The sequence below is a fragment of the Gymnoscopelus microlampas genome, assembly GCF_963454915.1.
Source record: "Gymnoscopelus microlampas genome assembly, chromosome: 13".
NCBI lineage: Eukaryota > Metazoa > Chordata > Actinopteri > Myctophiformes > Myctophidae > Gymnoscopelus > Gymnoscopelus microlampas.
This window is the reverse complement of record NC_139950.1, coordinates 38195747-38208137: the sequence shown is the minus strand read 5'-3', so window position 1 is coordinate 38208137 and position 12391 is coordinate 38195747. Positions and strand designations below refer to the sequence as shown.

The 12391-nt window shown below is 45.8% G+C and overlaps 2 protein-coding genes across 2 annotated transcripts; one reads left to right on the top strand and one right to left on the bottom strand.

Moving 5' to 3' along the window:
• Positions 1 to 205: 205 nt before the first annotated feature.
• On the top strand, positions 206 to 2164 carry LOC311058654 (sodium- and chloride-dependent creatine transporter 1-like; the record flags this gene model as incomplete). The annotated part of the gene is made up of 1 exon (XM_084076117.1): positions 206 to 2164. One exon carries the CDS (start codon positions 206 to 208, stop codon positions 2162 to 2164), a length of 1959 nt encoding a protein of 652 aa, XP_083932243.1.
• Positions 2165 to 9443: 7279 nt separating this feature from the next.
• LOC311058653 (phosphatidylserine lipase ABHD16A-like) lies at positions 9444 to 11078 on the bottom strand (the record flags this gene model as incomplete). The annotated part of the gene is made up of 1 exon (XM_084076116.1): positions 9444 to 11078. The coding sequence occupies one exon, from the start codon at positions 11076 to 11078 to the stop codon at positions 9444 to 9446; it is 1635 nt and encodes a 544-aa protein (XP_083932242.1).
• Positions 11079 to 12391: the final 1313 nt, after the last annotated feature.

Below are 12391 nucleotides of genomic sequence, written 5' to 3'. Positions count from 1 at the left end.
CCAGTGATGTCCTGACGCTGCTATTTAAGACTGTGCGTTCTGCAGCAAGATGGACTTTGTTTTCTGGAACACTCAGAGTAGTTTTTTCCTTTATTAAGTAGCCTAATACAGTTGTCTGAGATAAAGAGAAGATTCAAAAGACCGCTCCGGGTTCAAACCCCTAAAGTTGAGTGAGAAGAAAGTTAATTCAGTGAATAACAACAGCATGGAGAAAGAGGGTGGTTTGGAGGAGGTTTTGGTGGCGGTTAAGAGAGAACCCCTGATCCTCAACGGAGAAGACCGTCCAAAAGGAGATGACCCTCCTAAAAAAGAAGAGCCCCCCAAAGGAGAAGAACCGCCCGACGGCACCCCGCCACAGAGGGAGACGTGGACCCGACAGTTGGACTTCATCATGTCCTGCTTGGGCTTCGCCGTGGGCCTGGGCAACGTGTGGCGTTTCCCACACCTGGTCTACGAGAATGGCGGAGGAGTCTTTTTGATTCCCTACCTGCTGGCCATCTTCTTGGCTGGCATTCCAATCTTCTTCCTGGAGATAGCTGTGGGTCAGTTTATGAAAGCAGGAAGCACCAAGGCCTGGGATATTGCTCCTCTGTTTCAAGGTGTGGGTATTGCACCCATGGTCACTGTGTTTTTCCTAAACACCTTCTACATCATTATCATGGCTTGGTCATTGTACTACATAGTCATGTCCTTCTCCTCCGCCTTCACCTGGTCCACCCTCCCCTGGGCCACCTGTGGCAACGCATGGAACACGCCGATGTGCATGGTGGATTTTAGCCTTGCCAAGTGTCTGAACGGCACTCTGGGGAACGTCACCTTCCCTCCCAACGTGACGACTTGTGAGGAACTCGGAAAAGTATCACGATCATCCGTTATCGAGTTCTGGGAGAACAAGGTGTTGAACATCTCTGATGGTTTGGAGCAGCCCGGTGTTCTGAACTGGGAGCTGTTGTTGTGTCTGGTGGCTGTTTGGGTCATTGTGTACTTCTGTGTATGGAAAGGGGTTAAGTCTTCTGGCAAGGTTGCATACTTCACAGCCACCTTCCCCTATGTGATTCTCATCATTTTACTGGTCAGAGGACTCACACTTCCTGGAGCTTACAATGGCATTGTGTACTACCTCAAACCTGATTGGTCCAAACTAGGCACGCCAAAGATGTGGATCGACGCCGTGACTCAGGTCTTCTTCTCCTATTCCATCGGAATGGGAGCCCTGACTGCTCTGGGCAGCTACAACAGGTCCAACTATGATTGCTACAGAGATTCCTACATTCTGTCTCTGATAAACAGCGGGACCAGTTTCATGGCTGGGTTTGTAGTTTTTGCCATACTGGGATATATGGCTACTGAACAGGGAGTGGACATCGATAAGGTGTCCACATCAGGTCTGGGGCTGGCGTTCATAGCATACCCCAAAGCCGTGTCTATGATGCCGGGAGCAACTATCTGGGCTGCGCTGTTTTTCATCATGCTGCTGTTGCTGGGAGTGGACAGTCAGTTTGTATTGGTTGAAGGGGTCATGACAGGGCTGCTGGATCTGCTTCCTAGGAGATTCGACCATCGCTACCGACGGGAGATCGGCGTGGCATTATACATTTTCCTGTGCTTCCTCATCGGCCTCTCCATGATAACACAGGGGGGTATGTATGTGTTTCTGCTATTTGACAAATACGTTGTCAGTGGAATGGTTCTACTATGGCAAGCATTTTGGCAATGTGTGGTGGTGGCCTGGGTTTATGGAGCTGATCGCTTCATGGCTGATGTTGCTCATATGCTTGGCTACAAACCGCGCTTGTCATGGTGGATAAAGATGTGCTGGTCCATATTTAGCCCCTGTGTCTGCGTGGGTGTCTTCTTGTTTGACTGTTTTAACTATACGCCGTTGACCTACAACAACTACATGTATCCGTGGTGGGCCGAGTTGATTGGCTGGTGTATGTCTCTGTCCTCAATGCTGTGTGTACCTGCCGTCCTGCTCTACAAGCTCTTCAGTGCCAAAGGCACATTCAAGGAGCGTTGGGACCGTCTGAAGACTCCTGTTTGGGGTCCTCATCATTTGGAGAACATGTCTCCGGACACAGACATGAAGTCTCTGCCATCTCTGACTACCGGGACAGAGGACAAGAAAATATTGTCTTGGATAGACGACGAGAGTGTTGTATAGGCCACAGCCTACAAGATCTTGGTCAGATCCTCGTCTTTCAGACAGATCCACTTGTGCATGCCCCTTCATAAAAAAGCACAAATCTATAAAAATAAACATGACCAAAAAAATGCCACAAATGACAATAGAGCATAGTGTAGGCCAGACTGCATTGTCTGCATTGTGAATAAAGATTTCTGAAAGATCTTTTTCCCCCGAAGAATATTTTGAAATAATCATTTAATAAAAAAAGTTAAAAAATGGGTTTCTTTGTGAGCCATAAAAATGGATCCATGGATCCTAGGTAGGATCACCTGGCTTTGTACTGTAGTTTGTTTCAACACAGCACAGGCCAATGTAGGGACCACACCAAAAAAAGTGTTGCTCGCACTCTTTATTGTGAGCGAAGATTTGTGCGTTCTCGCCAAACCTGGCCACAGCAGGACGTATGGTCAATGTTTTTCAATAAGAATGCACGTGGGAAAACCTTTTTTCCCACCCAGAGCAGAAAATAAATATTCACATGTTTGCGTGAGTGGAGCGTCCATGCGTGGCCAGTGAGAACGGCTGCATTCATTAACATGCGGATTTTGGGTTTCAAGTGGTTCTCAAACCTTTTCATTTCGAGGACCCCCATAACTCTAGGAGCACTTGTACAAATAGGGACCACCTCAAGGAACCCTGAGGGCTCAATCTCCGCCTACCAATTGTCTGGATACATGCTTGGATGGGTTTTTTCAATTTTTTAGGACACACCTTAACCACGCCGACTAAATACCGTCCATGATAGGAAAAGTCCTTTGCATTGGTTGTGCAGTCCAGTTTTTTTTTATCCGAATTGTTATCACCCACCTATCTAACCCACACAGAATTAGAATGACTCCAAATGTATCAGTACGTGCATGGAGATCTGTGGAAGTCTGACTACACGAGACTAGGGAAGTTTGGAGGGTATAATAAAAATAAAAATAAAAAAGCCTTTAAATCCAATCTACTCATAAGTCATAAGTATCTACGATCATAAAAAACTAAACAAAAACAACTAGAAAAGTGCACTCCGGAGCACAGATCTGAAAAATCGGACTGATACATCTTGATCACGACCTGATAATGTGCACCAATTTGTGTGAGTTTTGAACAAAATCTTTAGCAAAAAGTGAAGAAAACGCAAAATGGCAGAAAATGTAATATGGCACAAATGGCCGGGGCCTATATGGATAGTTGTGTCACGATCAATGGAATCCAGGGGGGGGGGGGAGAGTTTGATTGTATGGCCTATAGTTCAAAGAGGCCAAAATGTGAAGTGGGCTGTTGTAGTGCCATTATCAAGCCGATTTGCATGTATGGCAAAACAAAAAAAAGTGTATATACTGTGTATAAGTGTGGGCTTCCCAGAGCAAAAGTTGCTCAGCCCTGTTGCAAGACTTCATAATTTGTGGCATTTTGAACAAAACGGCCACCCCCGCAAACTTTATAAGCCAATCATAGCCAATCGGAATAGAATATGAGAAATCTGACCGATATGTCTTGAATACATGACAACAGAGATAATGTTTACTGATGTGCGTGAGGTTCTGTTCACGTAGCGGGCATGTCACGGTACAAAATATGTAATTTCAAGTCATGTAGGCCTATGCCCTGAGGCGCTTCTGGACTCCAAATCCCCTTCCAGTAGCGGAAGGGGAAGGATAGCAGCAGCCGTTCTTTGTCCTCCTGGGCGATGGGTCATTTGATTCCAACTGTGATAATAACTCAAATGAGTAAATATGTTTCTACCTAAACTAAACTGCATTCTATCACCAGTATTTCATGTATAGCACACATTTGAGATAGATAAAGATAATAAGACAAAGCATAATCCAACAGAAAAAACATCTGGAATATAGCTCAAGTGTTAAATACAGTTAAATACAATTAATGTTCAAATTATATGATGGCTTTGAACCACCATTTGTGAAAGAAACAAATCATAAACCACACTCAACATGTTTCTGCCCCATGTGATTCTTTGCACCTTCTAAGTCTAATCATGTACTTACCTGTCACTATGGGGACCAATGTATTACCACTTTGGCACCTCATGCTTAACCTCATGTAGCCTGTAACTGCTGGTCTCATTCTGTGTAAGATATCTTGATCTTTTTATGTTCTATTTAATGTTTGATTTTCCCTTGGAGAACAGCTCACTAATTTCTCTGTTAAAAATGTAGAATCAAAACGTTTAACCTGACCCCTTTTAACCTGATGCCTTGCACACTGCTGAAGAAACAGGTTACGGCCCAAATAAAGACCTGTACGTTTAATATCGGACATACATACTAATCAGGCCACACGAAATTCTAGGAATTGTTTACGTTCGTGTTGGCCCTGAAACAGCTATTGCGTTGTTAGCAACGGTTGCTATGGGTTGGTCAGAACGTGTCAAAATATTGTGACGTGATTGATTGATTGATTGATTGATGAATTGATTGATTGAATACTTTATTAACAGTTTGCAAATCAGTGGTACGAGTTTACAATTATTGTTAAAAGGATAACACAAGACCTAGCGGCTTGTTTCCATTATGGTACTGTAATGTGAAGGTGACATCCGTTACAGAATATGGCCCTTATAAAAATCACAGCCACATGTCATCTTGGCGGCCTCGAAAACGAGGATCCGTTCTCCTCATCTGATTCATTTCCTCTCCTCTTGAGCTAGCTGGGTTGATCTCTCCGTCTGTGTGCCTGCTGATGACTGTGGAGTCCAAGGTGTGAGTAGAAGAGTCGGGGGCAGTCTGGACACGGAAGTGTTGGAGGTGGACGGGGTAACAAGAGACGTTGGTGTCTTTGTTGACGCTTTGCTTCGGCTGCTCGTGCCCGGTCCGCCTCAAGTATCCGGACACCATTGGCTATTGTGCCGCGCCAGGCTGCACGGTCCGCTGCCATGGCTTCCCAGTTGTCAATAGGAATCTTGGTCTTTTTAAGTAGCTGTTTGAACTGGTCTTTCAGCCGTCTCTTTGGGCCTCCTACCAGCCTAGAGCCATGAGTCAGTTCACAGAACAGGGTCTGCTTGGGGAGGGATGAGTCTTCCCTGCGACATAGATGCCCAAAGAAGCGCAGCTGGTTCTTAGAGATGATCGCTTCTACGCTTGGGAGGCCGGCACGGGTTAGAACGTCATTGTTGGTAATGCGCTCTTCCCAGCCAATTCCCAGGATTGCCCGCAGCTTTTGCTGGTGAAACCTCTCCAGGGTCCTGATGTTTTTTCGATAGAGAGTCCAGCTCTCCGACCCATAGGTAAGGGTTGGCATCACAACAGCTCTATAGACACCGATCTTGGTTTGTGCGGACAAACCATGTTGTGAGAAGACACGGTGATAGAGCTTGCCGAAGGCTTGATGGGCAGAGCGAATCCTGTTGTTTATATCCTCGCTTGGATCGTTGGTGTTATTGATCATAGACCCGAGGTAGCAAAATCTGGACACCTGTTCAACTGTGTTGCCGTGGATGGATATGTCAAGAGGCTGGAGAGGGTGGGCAAGCTGGGATTGTGCCAGGACTTTCGTCTTTCCAACATTGACCTCCAGGCCTGCACTCTCATATGCTTCCACAAAGGCATCAGTAGACTCCTGTAGGTCAGCAGGGGAGGAGGCTGGGGCACAGCTGTCATCAGCATACTGGAGTTCTGAGATGCTCACTTCAGATGTCTTTGATCGGGCTTTCAAACGTCGCAGGTTAAAGAGACCACTATCCATCCGGTATCTGATACGCACTCCAAGGTCAGGGTGAGACTTATTGACACGTAGCAGAACAGCTGCAAGATAGAGTGAGAAGAGTGTCGGTGCGAGCACACATCCCTGCTTAACCCCGGTGGCAATGGGGAATGGTGGTGAAGCAGAAGCACCATGGATGACAGAGCCCATCATTCCATCGTGTAGGCCCCGCACTAGTTGGACAAAGTGTTGGGGGCAGCCGAACTTCTCAAGCACTCCCCAGAGGGCAGCACGAGGGACGGAATCAAAGGCCTTGTACAGGTCGAAGAAAATCATCGTCATGGGTTGCTGTTGTTCCCTGGCTTTTTCTAGCAGCTGGCGAGCACAGAAAGTCATCTCTGTGGTTCCACGGCCTGGTCGAAAAAAAAAAACCGACTTGGAGATAGAAAACCTTCATGCAGCAATAACGTTGTACAGTAGGATTCATTTCAGTCTAATTTTCTAGCAGATGAATCCTATATTAAAATTGAAGGGAGGACCAGCTGGAGGGCCAGCTCCAGCTCTGACGTCACACTCATGTCACCATGACTCAGCCATAACCATATAAGGAGTTCCCAATGCAGCCAAGCCGAAATATGGAGTGTGTTGTCTAACCTCAGTGTGTCGTCATGGCATCAGGCGCAAACAAATCAGTCAGCTACATATATGGGCACAAAGGGGGGTATGCCCATATATGGGCATATACTGATGACATCAGGGATCTCCTGATCTATCGAAAAAAGAAAAAAGAAAGAATTACCGATGTGTTGCCAGATTGGGGATCTCCATACATGGGCATAAAAGGGACAAGGACTGACAGATACAGAGATCTCCATATATGGGCATTAAAGGGACAAGGACTGACAGATACAAAGACCATATGGGCATATCAGTCGGATCTGCTGTGAAACGGGCCATGTAGCGGTCCGAACCATATGTCTAAATAGCCTACGTTTACGAATTTGCCACCAACAAGCTCCAGCCCATGCTCACTGGTGAGGCGGGCAAAGCCCTGATTCAATCGTGCCTCAACTCACCACTGGACTCACCACCACCACTCCACAATGATGATGCGCCCACGGATGTAGGCGCCACGGCTGCCACGGGCTTCGAGGGGAAGAGGGATCTCACCTTCCAAATGTCCGAGTCGGAGAGCCTGCGGGACACTAATGACGATTTAAAACCGCCTTTCAATATAGCCAGTCTACCAGGCACCCTCACCAGCAACAGTGCCCAGTCCATGCTGCCCACAACCTCCACCGCCACCGTGCAGGAAGGCAGCGGACTGCATGTACAGCAGCAAAGCCAGGCCCTCACGTCCTCCCTGCCCATGGAAGGTCACATGATGATGTACTCCAGTCCTCCACACACAGTGATGTACAACTTCTCTCAGGGGCCCAGTGTCTTGCAGGTGTCACATGAGGAATTGATGGAATTTGCACTGAGCATCTGCGCTGCTGATTCAAGACTTTAAAAGGCAGTTCAGGGGCCACAGACATATTTGCAGCATCAGTGTGCAAGCTACTAATCCAGGACGTTTTTTTGGTTGCTTGATCTGTTCTGAGCTCAGCAGGGTGGTTGGCCGGGCTCTCCAGAGCAGTTGACAGAAACGGTCCTTGTTGAGCCCGATTTATATTTTGTTGTACAATGGAGCATAAATTAGGCATTGTTCTTCTGAAGCAGGCGTCTCACATACACAGCCAGTAAGCGCCATCCTTTACCCCTTAGCGCAACCTACTAAAAAAGACAACTTTGATTGGCAGATTGGTGTGCCAGGGCATCTCTCACGTCACGTCAGCCTTCATTGAGTAAGCTCTCACCCCCAAATCCAGGTTCTCATGAGACTTTACTCGTCATCCTTGAACTTTCCATTAATGTAGGGCACGTAGTTCAGAAAGAGCCTCCAGTCTGTAAAATGGACCAGTGACACTGCACCTATAGTTCCCCAGCCAATCATATTTGGTGTCCATGTCCTCAGAATGGAAATATATTTTGGACCAACTACTTTGTTAACAAGTTTCTGGAGCATTCTGACCTTCTCTCAGTCGGCTCATTACTCCATATACAATCTTGCTTGCATTTGCTTGCTTTGCTCTAGAAGTAGACCAATTTGGAGTGTATGTCACGGTTACGTCACAGTTACGTCACTGCAGTGTATATATACTCTATGCAACTTTTCCTTTAATCCCTACTTATTTTAGCTTTACCCCCTTTTTATAGTGAGGCTCCATATAGGGGCCGAGCCATCTAGGACAGGGTCTGGGAGTCCAGTGGCCAACCTTGAAAATGGCTGGACCATCAGTGCCAAATGTCTTGTCAATAGCTCAAGGAATTAACTCCCCAGATGTCTTTCAATATTGTTTTTGAAACTTTAATTGTAATAGTGCAATACCCATGTCAGCAGGTATTATGTATCACTACACCATTATCAGTAAGTACTTGGAAGCAAGTCTATGGCATCACCTTGATGACACACTAACTTGGGGAGTTTTCGGGATCTCCATACATGGGCATAAAAGGGACACAGACCAACTCTATGACACAAACAAGCATGGCACACACAGATTCTTGGATTTATTAATAGACAGACAGAGATGCCCTTTATTTTGTTAGACTGGAAAGAAATCACTCAGACTGAGTGGCTCCTTCAGTAAATGTGGGAAAATATGGGGTCCATTCTTTCAATTCACGCAGAGGATACAGAGGATAAATTTCCCATTCATTCCCGACTGAACAATCGTATGTGACCCGAAGTAGTATTGTTAGGAGTGGTGTCTTGTCTGTCTTGGTAGAAAGAGGCATACAACACTTTAGAATGACAACTGTCCATTAACTTCATGAAAAGAAAAACAATGTCAAGTGTGTTTCTGACTAGAGTTGTTACACGATACACCAATTTCACAATATGATACAATACACAATATTGGGCTCATGATAACTATACAATATTTTAAGGTGTTGTTTTTAGTTTTTCCAATTATCATCAACATTGCCCATCATCTTCAGTTTGCTGTGGTGGAATCTGAGTTAATAATACATTTAATAAACTTTATTTATAATGCACTTTTCCATGATACCAGAGAGGGCTGCTTGTAAATCCATAGAGGAAATCTTAGATATCTATTGATCAGTGTTTTTGCCTTTTGCTGGACCTCACACTAAAGAAGGTCAATGAGGCTTGTTGAACAAGTTAAGCTGTGACTATAGTCAGTTTAATTACTCCACAAAAGCCCTTGAATAGGGTGGAAGACAGTCAGTGATGATAATAAAGAATGATTACTGTGTGTACAGCAATTTCATACGACATAATCCTGTAACTTTCACCAGCAAAAAAATAAAATAAATGTGCAATTTTACACATATGTTTTAATATCACCAATATTTCGTGACATGACTCGATATATTGTGACACCCATAGTTTCAATGCACGCTTTCTGACAGCATGTCGACAGCAACACGTCTCTGAACATTTGCTGAACGACAACGTCACAATAATGGAATCATGCCTTGCCCGGGAATGCACATTGAGCACACAACATCTCTAGTAACATCCGCTTCCGTCGATATCTCACAGCCTCCATGGGGTGTGGAACTCGGAGAAAGGGAGAGGAGTGCAGTGTGTCGTCTCAATGTTCCTCATGTGCTTCCGTGCCAAGAAAAGAGCCAACTGTTGCCTTCCCTCTAATGTCATATCCTTACCAATGCTCCATGGGTAGAAGACATCTCTGCCCATCTGGTAGGACTGCAGAACAGACACACACCAGTCATCATCTACATTATAGCTTCTGTAGACATACGCTTCTGTCATGTGGCTGGAAGCTCCTAGCCACTGTCTGACTACTCTTATTCCTTCATCTGTCATCACCTTGGGATACCTGAACTGGAGCAGTTTAAGTAGAAGGTCGTTCCCTCTGTTAGACATGATGTCCTCTGGACCCTTGGTTGTGATCATCTCATCTTTGGTTCTCCTGATCAGCAGTACTGGTCCCTGATACTTGCAAAGCTGCTCAGCATTGTTGAGGTTCATATACTGCCTGACAGTTTGCTCTACCAACGGCCTCAAGCTGCTGGCAGGAATGACTCTGAGAGCCATAGGAAGCACATCATCGAAGGAGGCGTCCAAAACTATAGAGCAGATTTCTGGGTATGACATCGCTGCCCAAGTGGCTGTGAAACCCCCTATAGACCAGGCATACACCATGATGTCACTGAGTTGGAAGCCCAGTTTGTGTACCGCAAATTGGACCACTATATCCATCGCATTGGCCTCACTCTGGGGGAACGGAACTCCTGTACTGCCTCCAAAACCTGGGTGGTTCCAGCCCAGCACGGAGTAGCCACCTCCCAATGGAGTGTTCATGCAGCCAATCTCATAGAAGCTTGTATTCCCGTCACAGCAGATTACCAAAGTCTGTCTGCCCTTCCCGCCGTCTCTCCTCTGATCCACAAACATGGTGTCAATCTCATTTCCATCGCAGGCGAGAAGTTTGTTCCTTTGGCCGTCAAACTCCTCTATGAGTCGAGCCCGGCCTTGCTGAAGTCTATGCTTCATGGCTTTCACCACTAAGCTTAATGATCCTGGGTACATCATCCCCCGCCCACATGAGTGGGCAATGAGAAAACCAATGACGTTGTACAACATAGTGCAGACAGACGTGAAAACCGTATCTGCTGTTCGTCCCATTCTGGGCTCTGGTTTCACCAGTGAGACGCCTGCCTTGGACAACCTCTGATTGCTGACTTCTGTCCAGCTGAAGTCAACGGGCCAGTGAGAGAAGTCAAAATCATAGCATCTCAGTGTTTTCTTGTTTCTAGGTGTACTACTATTCCTGGTTTCCTCCAGAATGGAGATAAATCGAAGATACTCTGGGTTCTTCAATCTCCCCCAGCCTCTGAGACAGGCCATTCCAAGCAGACATACAAGCACCGTCCCCCCATACTGACACACTGGAACCAACTTACTGCTGCAGATGTTACCTTCCCTGTAGAGATAGCAGAGGAGGAGAGGAGAACTGTAGAAGGAAAGAGACCACAGTGCAGAAGCCAAACCAATAACTCTGTCAGTGTGTTTTTCCAGACTCTTGGGTTGGTAGTTCCATCCCCTGCTCCCTGTCCTGCCTTTGGGTTTGGATTGTTCAGGTGAATGATGAATTCTCTGCAAATGAGGCCCGAGAAGACAACAAAGGAAATTTCTACTGGCCATTCTTAAGTTGAACGCTTCTGCGCTTGGGGGTTTCTCTAGAAATAGACCAATTTGTAGTGGATGTCACAGTTACGTCACGTCAAATTAATAGAACTAAACTAACCTCTCATTCGGTTGTCTTGTCAGCGTGTATGCAATTCCCAAGGAAACAATGGAATTATGTTAACCTCAGGATATCCACATGGTAACAGTGTGGCTCCAATGCGGATATTGTAGTTGGCTCCTATATATGGATATCAGACTTAATGTGGCCTGACTGTGACATCAGCAGTCTATGACGCCAGTCGTCGATGACATATCTATAATGTATGACTTCAAATTTGGTCAACCTGAGCAGAGCCCAGCCAATGTTAAATTTCAAAAAACACGTGAAAAAAAGGAGATTAACTCCAGACACATGCACGCATGCATGCACACATGCACACATGCACACACACACACACACACACACACACACACACACACACACACACACACACACACACACACACACACACACACACACACACACACACACACATAGAAGCTAGCCTCTTGCAAAGCCAAAGCAAGCATAAAATATTTGGGGAGTGCTTGTTTTGGTTAACAGGGGAAACAGGAGATAGGCTCCTGCCTTATGGGCCTCAGGGCTCAGCAAGGCTTACTTGTTTTGGTTAATGTCCTATGTGCAATGTTTTACAACACATGCATGAACTTTTAAATCTTTTAAGAGGAAGGTAGATGAACCAGTACAGAGCTCAGCCTTCCTTGAGGCTTGCGTTGTGAGGAGCGCCTGAGCGAGCCACTAGGCGAGCGAATGCCCATGCCAAGCAGCCTATGCCATGCATTTCGCCATGCATTTCAGCCAATTACAGCAAATGATTGGGTGCAGGGTTTTTCCTTGGGAATGGCATACACCCCACCCAGCAGCTGCTAACAGAAGATGCCTTAGGAAGTTGAAGATTACAAACAGTGGACCAGTCAATGGGAATAATGTGGGAAGTGAATTCCTAATCTATCTAAGATGACCAAAACTTAAGCGTGTAATAAAACCAGCATTTTGCCCCAAATTCCTTTTGTGCGGTCAATGGTCATACACAGGCAATACTACATTGCATGTAGCCTATTGCTTAACCACTTAAACCCCAGCTTCCGTATTGTGGGGAAAGCTTTTACTGAAAATAGCAGATCGACAAACTCACAACACGACCCAATGTGTCGTGTTGTTAGCCCCATAATAACAGAAAACAGAAAATACACTAGTATAGAGCCCTGAGGGACCCATATGAGTGGTTAAAGTTGTTTTCATATATAAAAATGTGCATGTGGTTCCA